Below are 15,728 nucleotides of genomic sequence, written 5' to 3'. Positions count from 1 at the left end.
CAAGTAACAAGATTATTAAATATTTGCGATAGTTATTCATAACTTGACCACAAAAACGGAGCTCGAAGGTGTATCGCCAGTAGATGGAGACGGCAAAAAAGAATTCCTTCTAATAATGGCATAATAACAACATTTTAATACAACTAATGAAATAGCTTAATTAACGGCAGCGAACAATGCCAATGGGTATCGATATGGGATTGCAACCGCAAAAATCCACATACGGCTCGGAATAGTCGCTCGGAATAATGAGTTAGTTAACCATTTTGACATTTAATTGGTTAGACACGCACAATTGACAAGCAATTAGTTATCTTTATTGTTGTATTTAAGCGCGCTGTTTGCTAAAATATTTTGCACCTAAAACCTGATGTCGGGTTTCTCTACCCTCTTGTGTGCATTTAAAGTTAAAATTAAAAAAAAATTTCGTGTGTTTCTAAAAATGTCATATTTTACACAGCGAACACTTGAATTACTGTAATTACTCACGCAGTGGTATTAATCATGAAAATCTACTAAATATAATCCAATCTTGCACTCTATAAACTTTTTTTTTGTGTCTGCATAAAATTCAGATGTACTCCAAAAAATTGCTTAATAGTTTTGGGAGCATGCTGTTGCAACAAAGTGCATTCGTTACATAACCTCAACGATTTTTTTTTTTTTTTTTGACAAAAATGTTTCGCATGCAAAGTTTCGGGTAGTTGGTGCAATTACTTTTTTGTTTGGGTTTTGTTGCCTATTTATTTTTTTTTTTTACAGAGAGAAAAAGAGATAAGAGGAATGATACTTGATGACATATAATGTTTGGGGATGAAATGAGAGCAGAATGGTTTTTATTGCTTTTAAAGAGATGGAAATAGAATTCAGGCTTCAAATTTTTATTAATTTTTTTTTATTTTTTAAAAGAAAATATTCAAGAATATTATTTTCAACAAATAAAATTCTTAAAAATTTTTTTTTATATTTTAAAATTTTTATTTTTTTTTTTTTATATTTCGAAAAAAAAAATATTTTTTAAAAATTAAAAATTTTTTTTTTGTAAATAAAAAAATAAGGTCAAGGGCATTCCTTGGGTTGTGAGGTGTAAATTGTGAAAAATCATTAAATGAGGATAAAAAAATGTAAATGAGGAGTTCGAATTAATTTTTTTTTAAGGATAAGGGGTTAAAAATGTGAAATGAGAGGTTAAAAATTGAAATGAGGAGTTTAAAAATGTGAAATGAGGGATTAAAATTGAAATGAAAAATTTAAATGAGGAGTATTAAATTGTGAAATGAAGGGTTTGAAAATTATTTTATAAAAAAATTGGAAATTACGAAAAGCAAAGATACATTAACCTCGAAATTTAGTTTAATTTTATTATTTAAATTACTTTATTATTTTTTTTTAATTATTTAAAAATTATTTATTAAATTTTTAAACGACAATTGTAAATTATTTGACATTCTTAAAATGTTTATAAAAATATTATTTTTCTAAATAAAACATTTAAAATTATTTTTTTAAAAATTAAAGAGTGAATATTTATTTTGAAGAATTAAAAAAAAATAATAAAATAATTTTCAATTTTATTTTTATTAAAGATAATAATTAAATAATTTTTTTTAAATAAAACCCTTAAAAATATTTTTTAAAAAAATAAGGTTTTTTTTTAATGTTAATTTTAAAAAATTAAAAAAAAAATTATTAAAATGAGTTTTAATATTTTTTTTATTTCTAAAAAATTAATTTACATATTTATTTAATTAATTATTAAAATTATTTATTAAATTTTTATCAATGTAAATTATTTAAAAATTGTTTTAAAATTAATAATGAATCAAAATTTTTATAAAAAAATTATTTTTAAAATTTAAATAATATTTTGCAATTATTTTTTAATTTTATTTGAATTTTTCAAAAATAAAATTTTAAAATTAATTTTTTTTTAATTAAAAAAAATTTTTTGTAACTTTTAATTTTTGTTTTTTTAAACATTAAAAAAAATATTAATTATTTTAAAATAATTAATTTTAAATATTTAATTTAAAAAAATTTTTTTATTTAAAAGTTTAAAAAAAAATTGAATTATAAAAAATTAATTAATTAAAAAAAAATTAATTAATTATTTTTTTAATTTAATTTTTTAAAATTATTTTTTTTTTGTTTTTCAAATGAAAACTCAGTTCAAACATGATCCTCAAAAACTTTTTTTATCTCACATTACTACTCTTTAGCATTAAAAGCAGCAACTGTATACCTAAAAAAACTTTTCATTTTATTATTTTGTGTGCACTCTTTTGCTCCGAAAAACTTTCCGTTTTTGCTTTGATGCAATGCGAAAACATGACACATTACTGTTACATGTGCGAAATAAATTTTCGTCTCTCACACTCGTTGCGAGTATTCTGCATCGTCATGAAGGTGTTTTTATTGAAATACGTGAGTGATGGGGGTTGCAACTTTTTTGCCTATTTCGGCATTAAAATGTGTAATGCGATAAAGTTCTTTTCTCTCTCGAAGGATTTATTTTCGGGGAAAACGGGATTTTCTTCAGCAGACAAACAGACGAAGACGAAGGAAAATCACAGAAAAAGCAAACTACTTCAATTTAATTATATTTACCAATTCCATATCTCACAAGTAAGATCAAACATGTGAGCTGTGTGTGTAAAAAGATCTTCATTTTTGATTTATTTACCTTTTTTGTTGGCGTATAAATTTTAAATAGACAGAAAATTTTCGTGTTATTATAGCTCGTGTGCATGACTCAACTTTTATAGTAATCAAGTTTTTGTAACGTAAAATTTATTGAGGAGTCTGCTACCTTCGTCTAGATACAGAGAACGATAAAAAACATGCATTTTGATTACATGTTTCGGGCTCGACGTAGACGAAAGTAGAGACGATAAAATGAAATTATTTCGAATTGGTGATTAAAAAGATGAAATGAATGAGGTTTTATCGATGTGTGCACGAAATAACTCCAAAAAGGGGTAATTGACTTCCATTTTCAAATAATTCTAACGAGTCTCGATGCGATCTCGACTACTCTTGCCTCGTATTTGATTTATTTTAATGTATCATCAAATCACGTAGTAATTTTCTGATGACTCAAGTGTTCTTTACTGCATCTCTCTCTCGAAAATTAACAAAAGATGATTTTGTTTGATTTGATAAAACTGTAAGTCATTTAATAATATAGAGTGTTAATCATGTTCCGGAAATTTTATAGAGCATTTTTGATGGATTCGATTTGATTTGATGATTATTAGTTTAAACATAATTGCATTCCATGTTGCACAAGAATTTAAAAAAAACCTTCAACTAACCTAAAAAAGTGTCCCACGTTTCATTCATTCAATAAGCAGCTGGGTGACATATTGAAATAATGAGACATCAAACATTGGTCAAAAGGTTGTTTTTTCGTACCAACGTTGAATGGACGATGTAACAAATTATTACCCAAGGACAGTTTACTATGAACAAAATGCTTCGTTCTAAAGTATCGTTAGAAATGTCAAAGTTTTTCACGATTTTTCAATGTTATGTTTGAATAATGTTTTACACTTTTGCAGTTGAGCGCTAACAATGTATCTTGTTTGGTAATAAATTAATGAAAAAATGTTCTGTATGAGCGATCAATTAGAAAAACAATTGATTCGTACAAGTTTTTGAATGTGCTTCGTTGCATTTTTTTTTTTTGAAATAGGTTTTTTTGCTTGGTTTGAATTAATTGGAAATACTTCAATTTTTTTTTAAAGAGAAAATAAAATAATTTTTTTAAACAAAACTCTTATTTTTTTTTAATTAAAAAAAAATAAAAAATTAATTTTTTTATCTTTTGATCTAAATTTAAAAAAAAGTAAATAAAATATTAAATTAGATTTTTTTAATCATTCTTATTTTTTTTTCAAATGAATTATTAATTTTTTAAAAAAATTTAAATCAAAAATTTCAGAAATAAAATAAAAAAAAATTTAAAAATTATTTTTTTTTGCAATTTTAGTCTTTAAATTTATTTTTTTTTAATAATTTTCAAAATAAATTGAATAAAAATATTTTTTACTTTTTTAATAAAGTTCAAATTCCAATAACTTCTTATATGAAAGATTTTTTTTTCGTAAAAAATTAAACATATTAATTAAATAAATTACAAAAAAATATTCTTGTAGGTCTATTTTTTGTACGTACTAGGTCTTGTTGCATTTTTTTGAAAATATTTGCTTGGTTTGAATTAATTGGAAAATTTTTTAAGATACTTACTCTAATTGCGTTGAAAAAATCCCAACTGAGTCCTAATCCCGAAAAAAATATAGAAAAACGATCTATTAAAATCATTCAGAAACTCACTGCGCACATAATATTTACTGCAAATAAGATCATAATTTTCAAATTCAATTTCAAATAAATTTTTCTTTATTACCAATAGATATTCAATAATGGCTTATTGCTTTTTAAGATACACGAAATGCTCTAGCCAACATTTTTTTTTGGCTCCGATAAAAGCGAAACTATGTTTCATGGCTCATAAAATGCATTTAAATAGTGAACTTCTTTGCATGTTATTGCACTCAACTTGCGCGCTTCGGAACAGGATACGAACTTGCCGCAGCAGCTACCATGAAGTCGTAAAAAAGCACGTGAGTATGTTGATTATAGAGAGTGATTGAAATTAAATTTACTGCAGATGAGCCATAGGCGCTTGCTTGTTTGTTGTGTTAAAACGACAATAAAATTTACATCTCTCTCTTGCCTTTTGAAAGGCAAAAAAAAAAAAATAAAACTTGTGAAGAAAGATTTAAATATTATTATTATTATTTTATTTCTTGTTGCAACACCGAAGCAGCAACCAAAGAGTCGTCATGCGCGCGATTATAAATTATTTATTACGGAGGTTGTTATAATTAGGTTTGTAGTTTGTAATGTCAGAAACCATTAAAAAATTTATGAATAGTTAGTTGAAGTGCTGATGACACTCCCAACTCCTACTGTTACTGTGTATGCTAAGGCAATGTCTTGTTGGTGCCTATTGTCGAAGAGTAGAAAAAAAAATGTGAAAATCTTAATCAAGAATTTATGCAACAGGCGTGGCTCACACATCATCGTATTATTATTGTTATAATATTAATAATAAATTTATTTTTTAAAAGTGCATTTTTTATGGAGACAATTTGCTCTTTGAGGGAAAAAATTTAAGTCTGTCTGTTTAACTTATTTTTACTGAAATGAAGTTATAATTCTACTAAAATTAAGTTTTGCAAAATTTTAATATTAAAGTCATATTTCGTATAAAAAATTACGTTTTTGAACATTTGATCATTTGTTTGAAGAAATTTAAAAAAAAAATGAATATAAATAAAGGTTGAGTCTCCAAACTAAAGTTATGCTTAAGGAACTTGTTCATAATGTTAAATATGATTGTAGTAGAGTCAACTTCTTTTAAGACAATTTTTCATTCAGTTCATTTTTCGAGCATCTCTATGTGTTCAATGGAGGGCAATCGCTTTCCTTATTTCATTAGTAACCCAATTGACTTGTGATTTATAGCAAATGTTTAGCAGCTTTCTAATCAAGACTCTGTTTTGAATAACATTTTGTCAGATATGTCCTAATCTACCATCTAAGGGAAGTTTTAGATCTACAGAAGCAATGATATTACAAATTTTTAATTACGGCAATGGTTTTAATGGCTCGTTCTGCTTGTTGCTTTTTGGAAAGGTAGTTTACTTTTTCATATGAGTATGATACATCGAAGTCCATGTTTTCTTCATAAATTTTATTCGATAATTTTTCATCCTTTATCCGATCTTCTTTAAATTCCTGAAAATTAAATTTTTTTAAAGTTTATGATTTTTTTATAAAAAAAAAAATAAAATTTTATAAAAAATTCAAAATTACTTACCAAAATGCGCTCAAGTATTCTTCTTCATAAAAACACGTCAAGTTTTAAATTTTTAACCATTTTCTATTTGTCGTTCCTTTACAATAAGAAGAAAAAATTCTTTTCATCTGAAATAAAAGAATAGTTCAAGCAACTTTTGCTACTATTTCTCTTTTCAGTGAGTAACGATTAAAAAAAAAGAGAGAAAAAGTTGCCAAGATACATCAAAAAGTACACCACGAAACTAATAGAGTTGAAAGGGAGTGCATTCTTATTATGTCGTGTCTCCTTTTATTATTTTTATTATTATGTTATAACTTAACTTTTAACATATTTATATACACGATGCAACAATGCATTATTACTGCACTTTTAATACATATTAATATACTGTCATCGTTCGCTGCTATTTTATTATTATTATTCGTCGTCACCGAGACTTTATTAAATAAAATTTACTTTCAATCAGTTTCCTGCACATGAATTTAATGAACCAACATCAGTTCAGTTCATACGAGGAGATATTATTGTTTGATATTTTTTTTGTTGTTGTTGTTTTTCTCGTGTTTAACTTTTACATGCACATATTAACACTTCCATTAAGACATTCTGCTGCTTGCTGCTCCTTTATAAATAAAAAGTCATGCAGGAAACCATACATGTCAAAAAGTCTCTAACTACAAATGAGAGAATAGGTTTGAACATTATTATAATAAATTGGATAAGAAGGTGTAGACAATGTGCGACACATTGTTGCAAAATTTAATACTGAGGCACGTATCTTGTGAGGTTTCGCAAAAAAAAAACTAAGATCAATGCGATGCTGCTACGAGAAAAAAGAGAATAATGAAATGACAACAATACCAACTGTGAGTCATTATTAAATTAGCTACTTGCTTGGCGGTTATTATTTGCAAAGGTATGTTTTTGTTATTGTAATGCTGATTGAATGGGAGTCCACGGAGAATGATGAGAATCAAATTTGTTGGATGCTGTGATGTTTTTTTCAAGGTTATGGGAGAATTTCTTGAGATGACTTGGGAATTCGTCAAGGTTGAATCATTATTTTACGAAAGGTAAGTTTTTTTAGTTTTGATGAAATTTTTTAAAATATTTTCTTTTACAGAATAAACTTTTTGAACATCAACTCAACGAAGGATTCTAAACTTTTGAAAATGTAAGTTTTAAAATCTCAATCTTTTCCAATTAATTCAAACCAAGCAATTAAACTTCACAAATTGAAAATTTCCTTTAAAATATTAAAACTTAATTTTTTTAGCGAAAATAAAATAATTTTAAACGATCTAAATATTTGATGATTCTTAAGCTTGAAATTCATCAAAAATTACGGAAAATTTCCTTTGAAAGTCTTTTTAATGGATCTTAAGCTTGAAAATTGAAAAATAAAAAATACGTAATTTTTATCTTGAGAGCTAATTTGATGATTCTTAGCTTGAAATTGAAAAATAAAAAATACGTAATTTTTATCTTGAGAGCCCATTTGATGGTTTTTAAGCTTGAAATTCATCAAAAGTTATGAAAAATGCCTTTGGATGTCTTTTGGATGGTTCTCAAGCTTGAAAGTTGAAAAATAAAAAATACGTAAAAAATACGTAATTTTTATCTTGAGAGCCCATTTGATGGTTTTCAAGCTTGAAATTCATCAAAATTTACGGAAATTTTAATCGAATGCCATTTTGAGGTTAAGAGATCAATTCAGATCTCATAGATCGTTTAATGAGTTTTATTTTCGCTGAAACACAGTATCAAGTAATTCACTTTTAACACAGCTTTCAATTTCGATTAACTCTTACCTCGTCTGCGATTATTGCTCAACCGTCGCTCGACATATCTGAAAAAAAAAACAAGACGAGAAGGATAAATAATAATCACAAAGAATAAATCAATGATAATTTAAAGTTTATTTAAAGTTGGTGATAAATTGCTCAAGTCTCTGACGATAAATACAAGTGAACATTAAATCGTTTAAATCTATCCATTCGCATACTTTCAGTTAAAGTAAATAATAAAGTGCATCAGAGACTTGATAATTATTATAATTTATGATCCAGATCGATATATTGTTATCAGCAGCGTCGCAAGGTTACTCTCGTTCGCTGCTTAGCGAAAGATTAATCTCTCTCTCTCGTAATAATTAATGATTTCAAGTCGCATGAAGGTTATTTTCGGTCTGACTTTGAATTCAATCAAAAAATTGTTTATCGCAAAATACGTGTGTGGGTTGCGTGTTTTTGTGGCAAAATCTTGTTGAATTATTGCACAAACATTTTGACCGAAAAATCTATCAGAAAATTGCTTGAAAAACATATAAACACATGTTCCGAGTTTGCGACTCTATTATAAAATAAATTGAGTCATTATTGTTGTTAATTTTCGTGTATTATAATAATGTGTGTTATTATAAACAAAGTATCTAGCGAGACAACCAATTAATTGCACCTGCAATACAATATGTGCGGTTAGTTGGTACAAATCAATTTTGCAACGTTCCTCGTTCGAGTCAATGGACTTAGTAAATCATTACGATTATTATTTTAGTCGGAAAAGGTGCCTGGCAATTGTTGTTTCGCATAATTATAATTATTAGTTGTTTGTCAAGTGCGCATTTTATTTATTGTCTCTGTGTGGTCCATCGAGCAAAACATTTTTTTTTCCTTTTGGGTTTTGTCTATTATTTGTCGAAACAGCGAAACGAGTGTCAAATGAACGACGAGGGTGCATTTAATTGGCAAATTTTATGGCTTTTTCATGTCGGGTGTCGATAACACGGTTTGTGGGAAGAACGCAAAAAAAGTGCCGACGATGATGAAAATCAATTTGCGTTTTGGCCAGACAGTTTAGGCGAAAGTAGTATTGATTGGGGATTTTGGTTTTTTTTTTTGGAACGAGAGACAGGTAATGAATGTTAGTTATTGCCCCTTGGTTTTAATGGGGAGCAGTAATGGATAGATGAACAAATTTTATTCAAAAAGTAATTTTTTTAAGTCTATGAATTTAAATACAAATTAAAAAAATATTTTTAAATTTAAAAAAAAAAAATAAAAATAAAATAAAATTTTAAAAATTAAAAAAAACTAAAATTTTATTTTTTCAATTATTTATTTAAAATTTTCTATATTTAAATTTTTTTTTTATTTATTTAATTTATTTTAATTAATTTTTTTTACTTATTTTTTTTAAATTTAATACATAAAAGGTCACGTGGTTAAAATGTAACAATATATAAAAATTTCAATTTTTAAAATTTTCAATAAAAACTACCAAAAATTACTTTTTTAAGTTCAAAAGAAATTAATTTTTGTGAATTTAAAAAAAATTGTCAAAAAACAATATTTTTAATAATGATAAAAAAAACGTATTTTTTTATTTTTAAAAATTTAATAAAAAAAATAAAATTTTAAAAATTAAAAAAAAAAAAATTTAAATTTTTAAGATTTTGAATATTTATTTTTTTTAATTTTTATTTTTAATTTTTTATTTTTTTTTTTTTTGAAATTTTTTGAAAATTTTTCGAAATTAGTAAAAAATTTTCAATCTTTATTAATTTTTAACCACGTGACTTTTCTTCTTTTATTTTAAATAGAAAAAATTAAAAATTAAAATAATTAAAAAAATTAATTAAATAAAATAAAATATAATTTTATTAAATTTATAATATTTGATAATTTTAATTTAATTTTTTATTTTTTTTATTATTTAAAAATTATTTATTAAGAATTAAATATTACAAAGTTAATAAAATTGTATGTATTTTATTTATTTAATTTTATTTAACTTAATTTTTTTTATTTATTTAATTTTATTATTTGCATATTCAATTTTTTTCTATTTATTTATTTAAAATTTAATAAAGAAAAGTCACGTGGTTAAAAAATAAATAAAAATTTTTCAATAAATTTCGATAAATTTTGAAAAAAATTAATAAAAATGATAGAAAAATTCTTAAAAATCTTTTTTACAGCTCAACTTTCACAAAAAGAACCAAAAATCATATTGAAAGTCAAATATCAGGTCACGTGGTTAACATCCCTGAATTAAATCAATCCCCCTCCAATGTTAGAAAACACAAATTAATTCACCTGCAGAATAGAACTATAAAACATGTTAATCCATCCCGAGTCTTGTGTACTGACATGACGCATCAATAAATGCACACAACTTGCAAAAAAAAACACACATTCTAGAAATGCCTCCCAGATATACAAGGACAAGCAATTTATATCGCAAGTGCAAAAAAAAACGAGACACAAAAAATATGCAATGTTCCATGTCCAACGACTCTCACTTGTCGGCATTCAAATAAATTATTATCATGATATTATCACTTCTCATCGCAAGTCGTTTTTTTTTGCTGCGTTCAGAATACAGAGAGACACATTTAATTAAATTAGTTCTGCACATGGAATGTTCGATTCTTGCCAATTCCTGATGCTGTGAAGATAATAATCGAGTGCAGAGGAAAAAAAATTGTTCAACGCGGTAACAATAAAAATTGTCTATTGATTCGATTTGATTTTAATTTTATGGCAAGGTGTGTGAATCAGCAACTTTTTTGCTCTCGAGATACGAGGAAAATAATAACAGAAAATCAAAAAGGAAATGATGACTATGTCATTCTTATCAAATTAATTGTGGAAATATACCGAGTTATCTCTCTCGACGAGTTGTGTAGGCATCATCCTCATCGAGCAATCGAACGAACGATGCGAAGAAACGTGAATGGAGAAAAAAATTCTATATGTAAATGTGTCAGCAGGTATGCAAAACAGCATGCTTTAATTGCGAACATTGTATTCCGCAATATTTTATGCCATCAGAGTAGACAACAAAACAAGACGACAAAATGCGTATATACGACGAAGAAGAGAAATCGCATCGAATGTGTGAACAAGAAACTTCATTAAAAACGTGTCTATGAATGGAAGAACGGAGCAGCGCAAAAAAAAGTGTAGCAATTCCATTATTAATGTTTGTGATAATTTTTCTGATGCACATTCGTTTGCCCACCCAAGACGTATCAACGCGCGCGACAGTTACCAACCAGATATATCATCGCGCAAAGATCGAAGAGATAAAGATCCTTGTTAAGAAATTTTTTAACATGGCGTGATGTTGAAAGTTAATGGGAGAGGCGTAGATTGACAGTAGCAACTTTTGTTAACAAGCAAAATGAACAGGACACTTGTTAATGAGGAATTTTTCTCACAGAATCTGAATGAGGCTCACATTTTGATTTAACGAAGTTCAAAGTCGATTTTATGAAGCTTGAGCTATACTTTCATCCTCGAGAATTGAAAAATTGTCACTAAAAGTGACTCGTTGACAGATTATGAGAATGAAAGTATAGCTCAAGGTTCAAAAATCGACTTGAAACTTCGTTGAAATCAAAATGTGAGTTTTTAAATCTCATTCAGATTCTGTCGAAATAATTCCTCAAGAATCCTGTTCAAGTTAACAACTGTCAAAATCGTTCGATGGACTTACCTTAGTTTGTTCGAATGCATGTTTGTTATTATTCGATGACGTCACTTGAACATCTGCAAAGATAAGGGAAACATTTTGAACACTTGTGAGATTGACCTTTGACTTTGTGTATTTTTAGGTTGATCATTCGTGTGAATGGAGCTCTCTTATCACTTGTCAGAGCATTGTTATGAATGAACGCTTGTGTATTTTACATCAATTATCAGCTTGTTTGAATTTCATTCAGATTTTTGTTTTTAGTCTTCTTTCAATCTTCGACGAAAACGGATTTACTTCAGATTAGAAATAGAAAAAAATCTTCGAAATGAAATTCTTTCACGTTACTTTACTAATTTTTACCTTAATTGGAAGCTCCTTTGCTGAAGTTGCTGAGTTTCAAGAATGTAGCGATGAAGGTAAAATTTTCCCTAAAAGAAAAAATTTCGAGATTTCTTGAATTTTTGACTTTTAGACAGTAAACAATGTACGATCCATGAACTTCGAATGAGCCCTTGTTCGAATCCATCGAGATGCGTTCTCAAAAAGGGCGAATCTGTTGAATTTTCTTTCGATTTTACGCCTGAATTTGGACTTGATGCTGCCACAAATAAAGCTTATGCCAATATTAACGGAGAATATGTCGATTGGATCGGAGGATTGGAAGAAAATGCTTGTACAGCAGTTCAATGTCCATTAACGGCAAATTCGCGAAGCACTTATACTCGTTCCATTAAGTTGAGTAAAACAACGCAAGCTGTAAGTATTAATTAAATTTTCATTATTATTTTTTTTCATAAATTTAAAAAAATATTTCATAATTTTATTTTTATTTAATTTATTTATATTAAAAAATTTTTTTTAGAAAAATTTAAATTTTTTTTAGAAAATTCATTTTTAAAAAATTAAAAATTATTTCATATTAAAAATTTATTTCATAAAATTTAATTCTATAAAATTAAAAAAAAAAATATATTTTTCATAAAATTAATTTTTTTAGTAAAATAATTATTTTTAATAATTTTTAATTTTTTTTTTTCATAAAATTTTTTTTTTCTAAAATTAAGATTTATTTTTAAAAATTAAAAATTTTTTTTTAAAAATTTAAAATTTTTTTTTTAAAAATTTTTTTTTCATAATTTCAAAAAATATTTATTTATTTATTTATATTTATAAAATTATTTCATATAATAAAAAAAATAATTCTATAAAATTAAAAAAAAAATCATAAAATTAATTTTTAAATTAATTACAATTTTTTTTTTATTTTCATTTTAATATTTTTTTTATAAAATAAAAAAAATCATAAAACTTAAATTCTAAAAAATTTTTAAATAATTTTTTTTTATTTAATTGAAAATTTTATTTTTTTTTTCAGGGCAAATTTCACGTAAAATGGAAGTTATTCAACGAAAATGAGACAAAATCCTGCTGTTTCGAAGTTAATGTTCAAGTTAAGAAATAATAAAGCAAAATAAAAAAAAAGTTAATAAAAATCAATATTTGTTGGAAAAACAATTAAAAAATTACAACGAAGCGAAAGGTAAACAATCGCATGCAATTTTCCCGAACAACGTTGCTCTCTCGTATTTGAATTGCAAATTAAACAGCGGAAAAATGGCGGGTTAACAACCGAAAAAATGTTTATTTTTTTATTCTATCGAGCAAACAATGCACTCCGTTCGCCGTGTTTCAACGCTGTGAGAGATGATGTGAAAAAGGACACATGTCATCGCGTCGCTGTCGAGTAAAACATCATCATTAGAATAGTATTTTACATATTTTTTCGACAACATGGTCTGAGGTGAAAAACAAGCAAAATCCTACAGAATTTCACTTTTTTGTGTGTTTTCAGCTTATTACAAGTTGGTTGGTTGCATATTTAAAATTCACTAAATTGTGCATTTGTAATTAATGAGGCGGTTTTACGGTTTTTTTCGGTTTTCGGCTCTCATTTTGCATTCAATTTCGTGTAAATGAATAATTGTTCTTTGCACTTTATTTTGCACATCTCGGAAGCTGCGTTACGGTACTTTTGCCGAAAATGGGTCCATTATAGTTTCGTTGTGAAATTTATTGAGTAACATTATTATTATGGCTGCTTTTGTAAATGGATGAAATCAGAGGCGGATTTTTTTTGCGCCTTGAGTCTTAAATATTTGGATGAAAAATAAAAAAAAATTTTTTTTGAATAATTTATCATTAAATTTATAAATTTTCCATTTTCTAATTTTTTAAAAAATTAAAATTTAATTTTAAAATTTATCTAAAATTATTAAAATTTAATTTAATTTAATTTTAAATTTAAATTAATTAAAAATTAAATTTTTTTTTTAATTTTTTGAAAAAAATTAAATTTTTTAAAAAAAAATATTTTAATTTTTAATTTTTAATTTGAATTAAAATAAAATTTTTAATTAATTAATTAATATGAAGGAAAAAAAAAATATTTAAATTAATTTAAAAAAAAAAAATTTTATTCATTGAATTTAAAAATTAAAATAAAAATTAAAAATTTAATTTAATTTTAAATTAAAATTAATTTTTTAATTTTTTTAAATTATCTAAAATTTTTTTAAAAAATTTAAAAAAAAATTTAATTTATTTTAATCTAATTTTTTAATTTTTTTAAATTCAAATAAATAATTCAAATAAAAAAATTTATTGAAAATTTAAATTTGTTTAAATTTTATTTTAAAAAATATTTTAAAAAAAATATTTTTAAATTAATTTAAAAAAAAATTAAATAAAAATTTAAATTGAATTAAAAAAAAATCAATTTAAATATAAATAAAATATAAAATAAAAATTTAAAATAATTTTTTTAAATCAAAAAAATTAAAAATAAATTTTTTAAATTAAAAAAATGAAAATTTTTGATCTGAAGGAAACTTTTAAATTTTTGACCAAATCCGTCACTGAACAAAACGATATTTTATTATATATGAATAGAATATATAAATGGAAAAACCACACGGACGAGTAACATGGCGCACTTAATCATGAGTGCTTTCAACATATTTCTTCATTTCATAATTAATATTCTAAAATAATGACTACCTTTTCGTTACAGACACACACGGAACGAGAGAGAATTCTACAATATTAATAAATTATTATTTAACTCTCGGTCTGTAGATACGTGCCTCTATTTGCCGAAGAATGCATTCAAACTAACTGAAAACTTTTAATAAACATTATTTCTTGTTTTGTTATTTTGTTATTTATTATTTGTTAGTCGTGCGTTAACTTAATAAATGTTCAGATCATCCCCGAAATTCCATTCCAGTGTGGTCAAATTCACCCTCGTTTCGCTTTTTGCTTCTGCCCAACTTCTGCAAAATAATTATTCAATGATGCAGAAGCCACAATTTCTTCACATCTTCGAGTCTTTTCGCAAAAGATGCTTCGAAAGAGAAGAAAAGTTGGTAACAGAAATAATTTAATACCCTTGCTTATGTGTACACTGCGGTTTAAATAATATCCTGTAATGTGGTTTTAATATCGGAAATTATTAATAATTATATGATGAAATGCAAAGTTACCGCACCGAATGGTTTATTTATCTATCTATCTGTTCTAAACAACAAATATAGCAGCTAAGTAAATTTTTCGGTTTTACCGAATGAATTTCGGATGTTTTTATAGCCGTAAGTCAATAAAGCGAGTAAATTTATAATAAATTATTTTAGAGGGAAATGGCGTTCGTGGTTTCAGTTATGGAATCTTTTTAATTGAATTTTGAAATAATTTGGTGAGTAACTTTATTAATTAAAATAATATTTTTCTATATAAATTTATTAATTAAAATATTTTGGTCAAAGTTTTTCAATTTTATTAAAGTCAAAAAAAAAAATTATTAAAAAAAATTGTTAAGAAAATTATTTTTTTAAGTGAATTAAATTTTTTATTCATTTTAAAATAAATTTTTATTTTATTTTTTAAAAATACATTTAATTAAATTTGAATTATTTTAATTAAATAAAAGAAAAAATATTTTTTATATGAGTTGAGAATTAAAAAAAAAATAAATTTATAAAATAATAAATAAAAAAATATTTTAAAATTAATTAAACTTTTAATTCAATTGAAATATGTTAAAAAATATTTTTAATTTATTTTCTATTTATTTATAAAAACTATTTTTAACAAATTTTTGATTTTCTTTAATGAAAGAAATTATTTAATTAGAAAAAAATTGTAAATATATTTTTAATTCAATTTAAAATAAAATTTTGTTTTTAAAAAAGCGGTTTTGAATTAAAAATTTAATTCACATATTTTTTTTTGATGATATAATTAATTTATTTTAATTTGTTTGATATTAATTAAATTTTAATTAAAAAATTATTATTTTTGAACTTTGTTTATTTTTGATTTT

The 15,728-nt window shown here is 24.6% G+C and overlaps 1 protein-coding gene across 1 annotated transcript; it reads left to right on the top strand.

Moving 5' to 3' along the window:
• Positions 1–11,629: 11,629 nt before the first annotated feature.
• LOC134827097 (MD-2-related lipid-recognition protein-like) lies at positions 11,630–12,891 on the top strand. Its single transcript, XM_063839637.1, has 3 exons — positions 11,630–11,766; positions 11,823–12,106; positions 12,726–12,891. The coding sequence occupies exons 1-3, from the start codon at positions 11,676–11,678 to the stop codon at positions 12,810–12,812; spliced, it is 462 nt and encodes a 153-aa protein (XP_063695707.1). The 5' UTR covers positions 11,630–11,675; the 3' UTR covers positions 12,813–12,891.
• Positions 12,892–15,728: the final 2,837 nt, after the last annotated feature.

This window comes from Culicoides brevitarsis, chromosome 1, assembly GCF_036172545.1.
Source record: "Culicoides brevitarsis isolate CSIRO-B50_1 chromosome 1, AGI_CSIRO_Cbre_v1, whole genome shotgun sequence".
NCBI classification, from domain to species: Eukaryota; Metazoa; Arthropoda; class Insecta; order Diptera; family Ceratopogonidae; genus Culicoides; species Culicoides brevitarsis.
The sequence above is the reverse complement of the archived record's forward strand: the minus strand, read 5'-3'. Positions and strand labels throughout refer to the sequence as shown.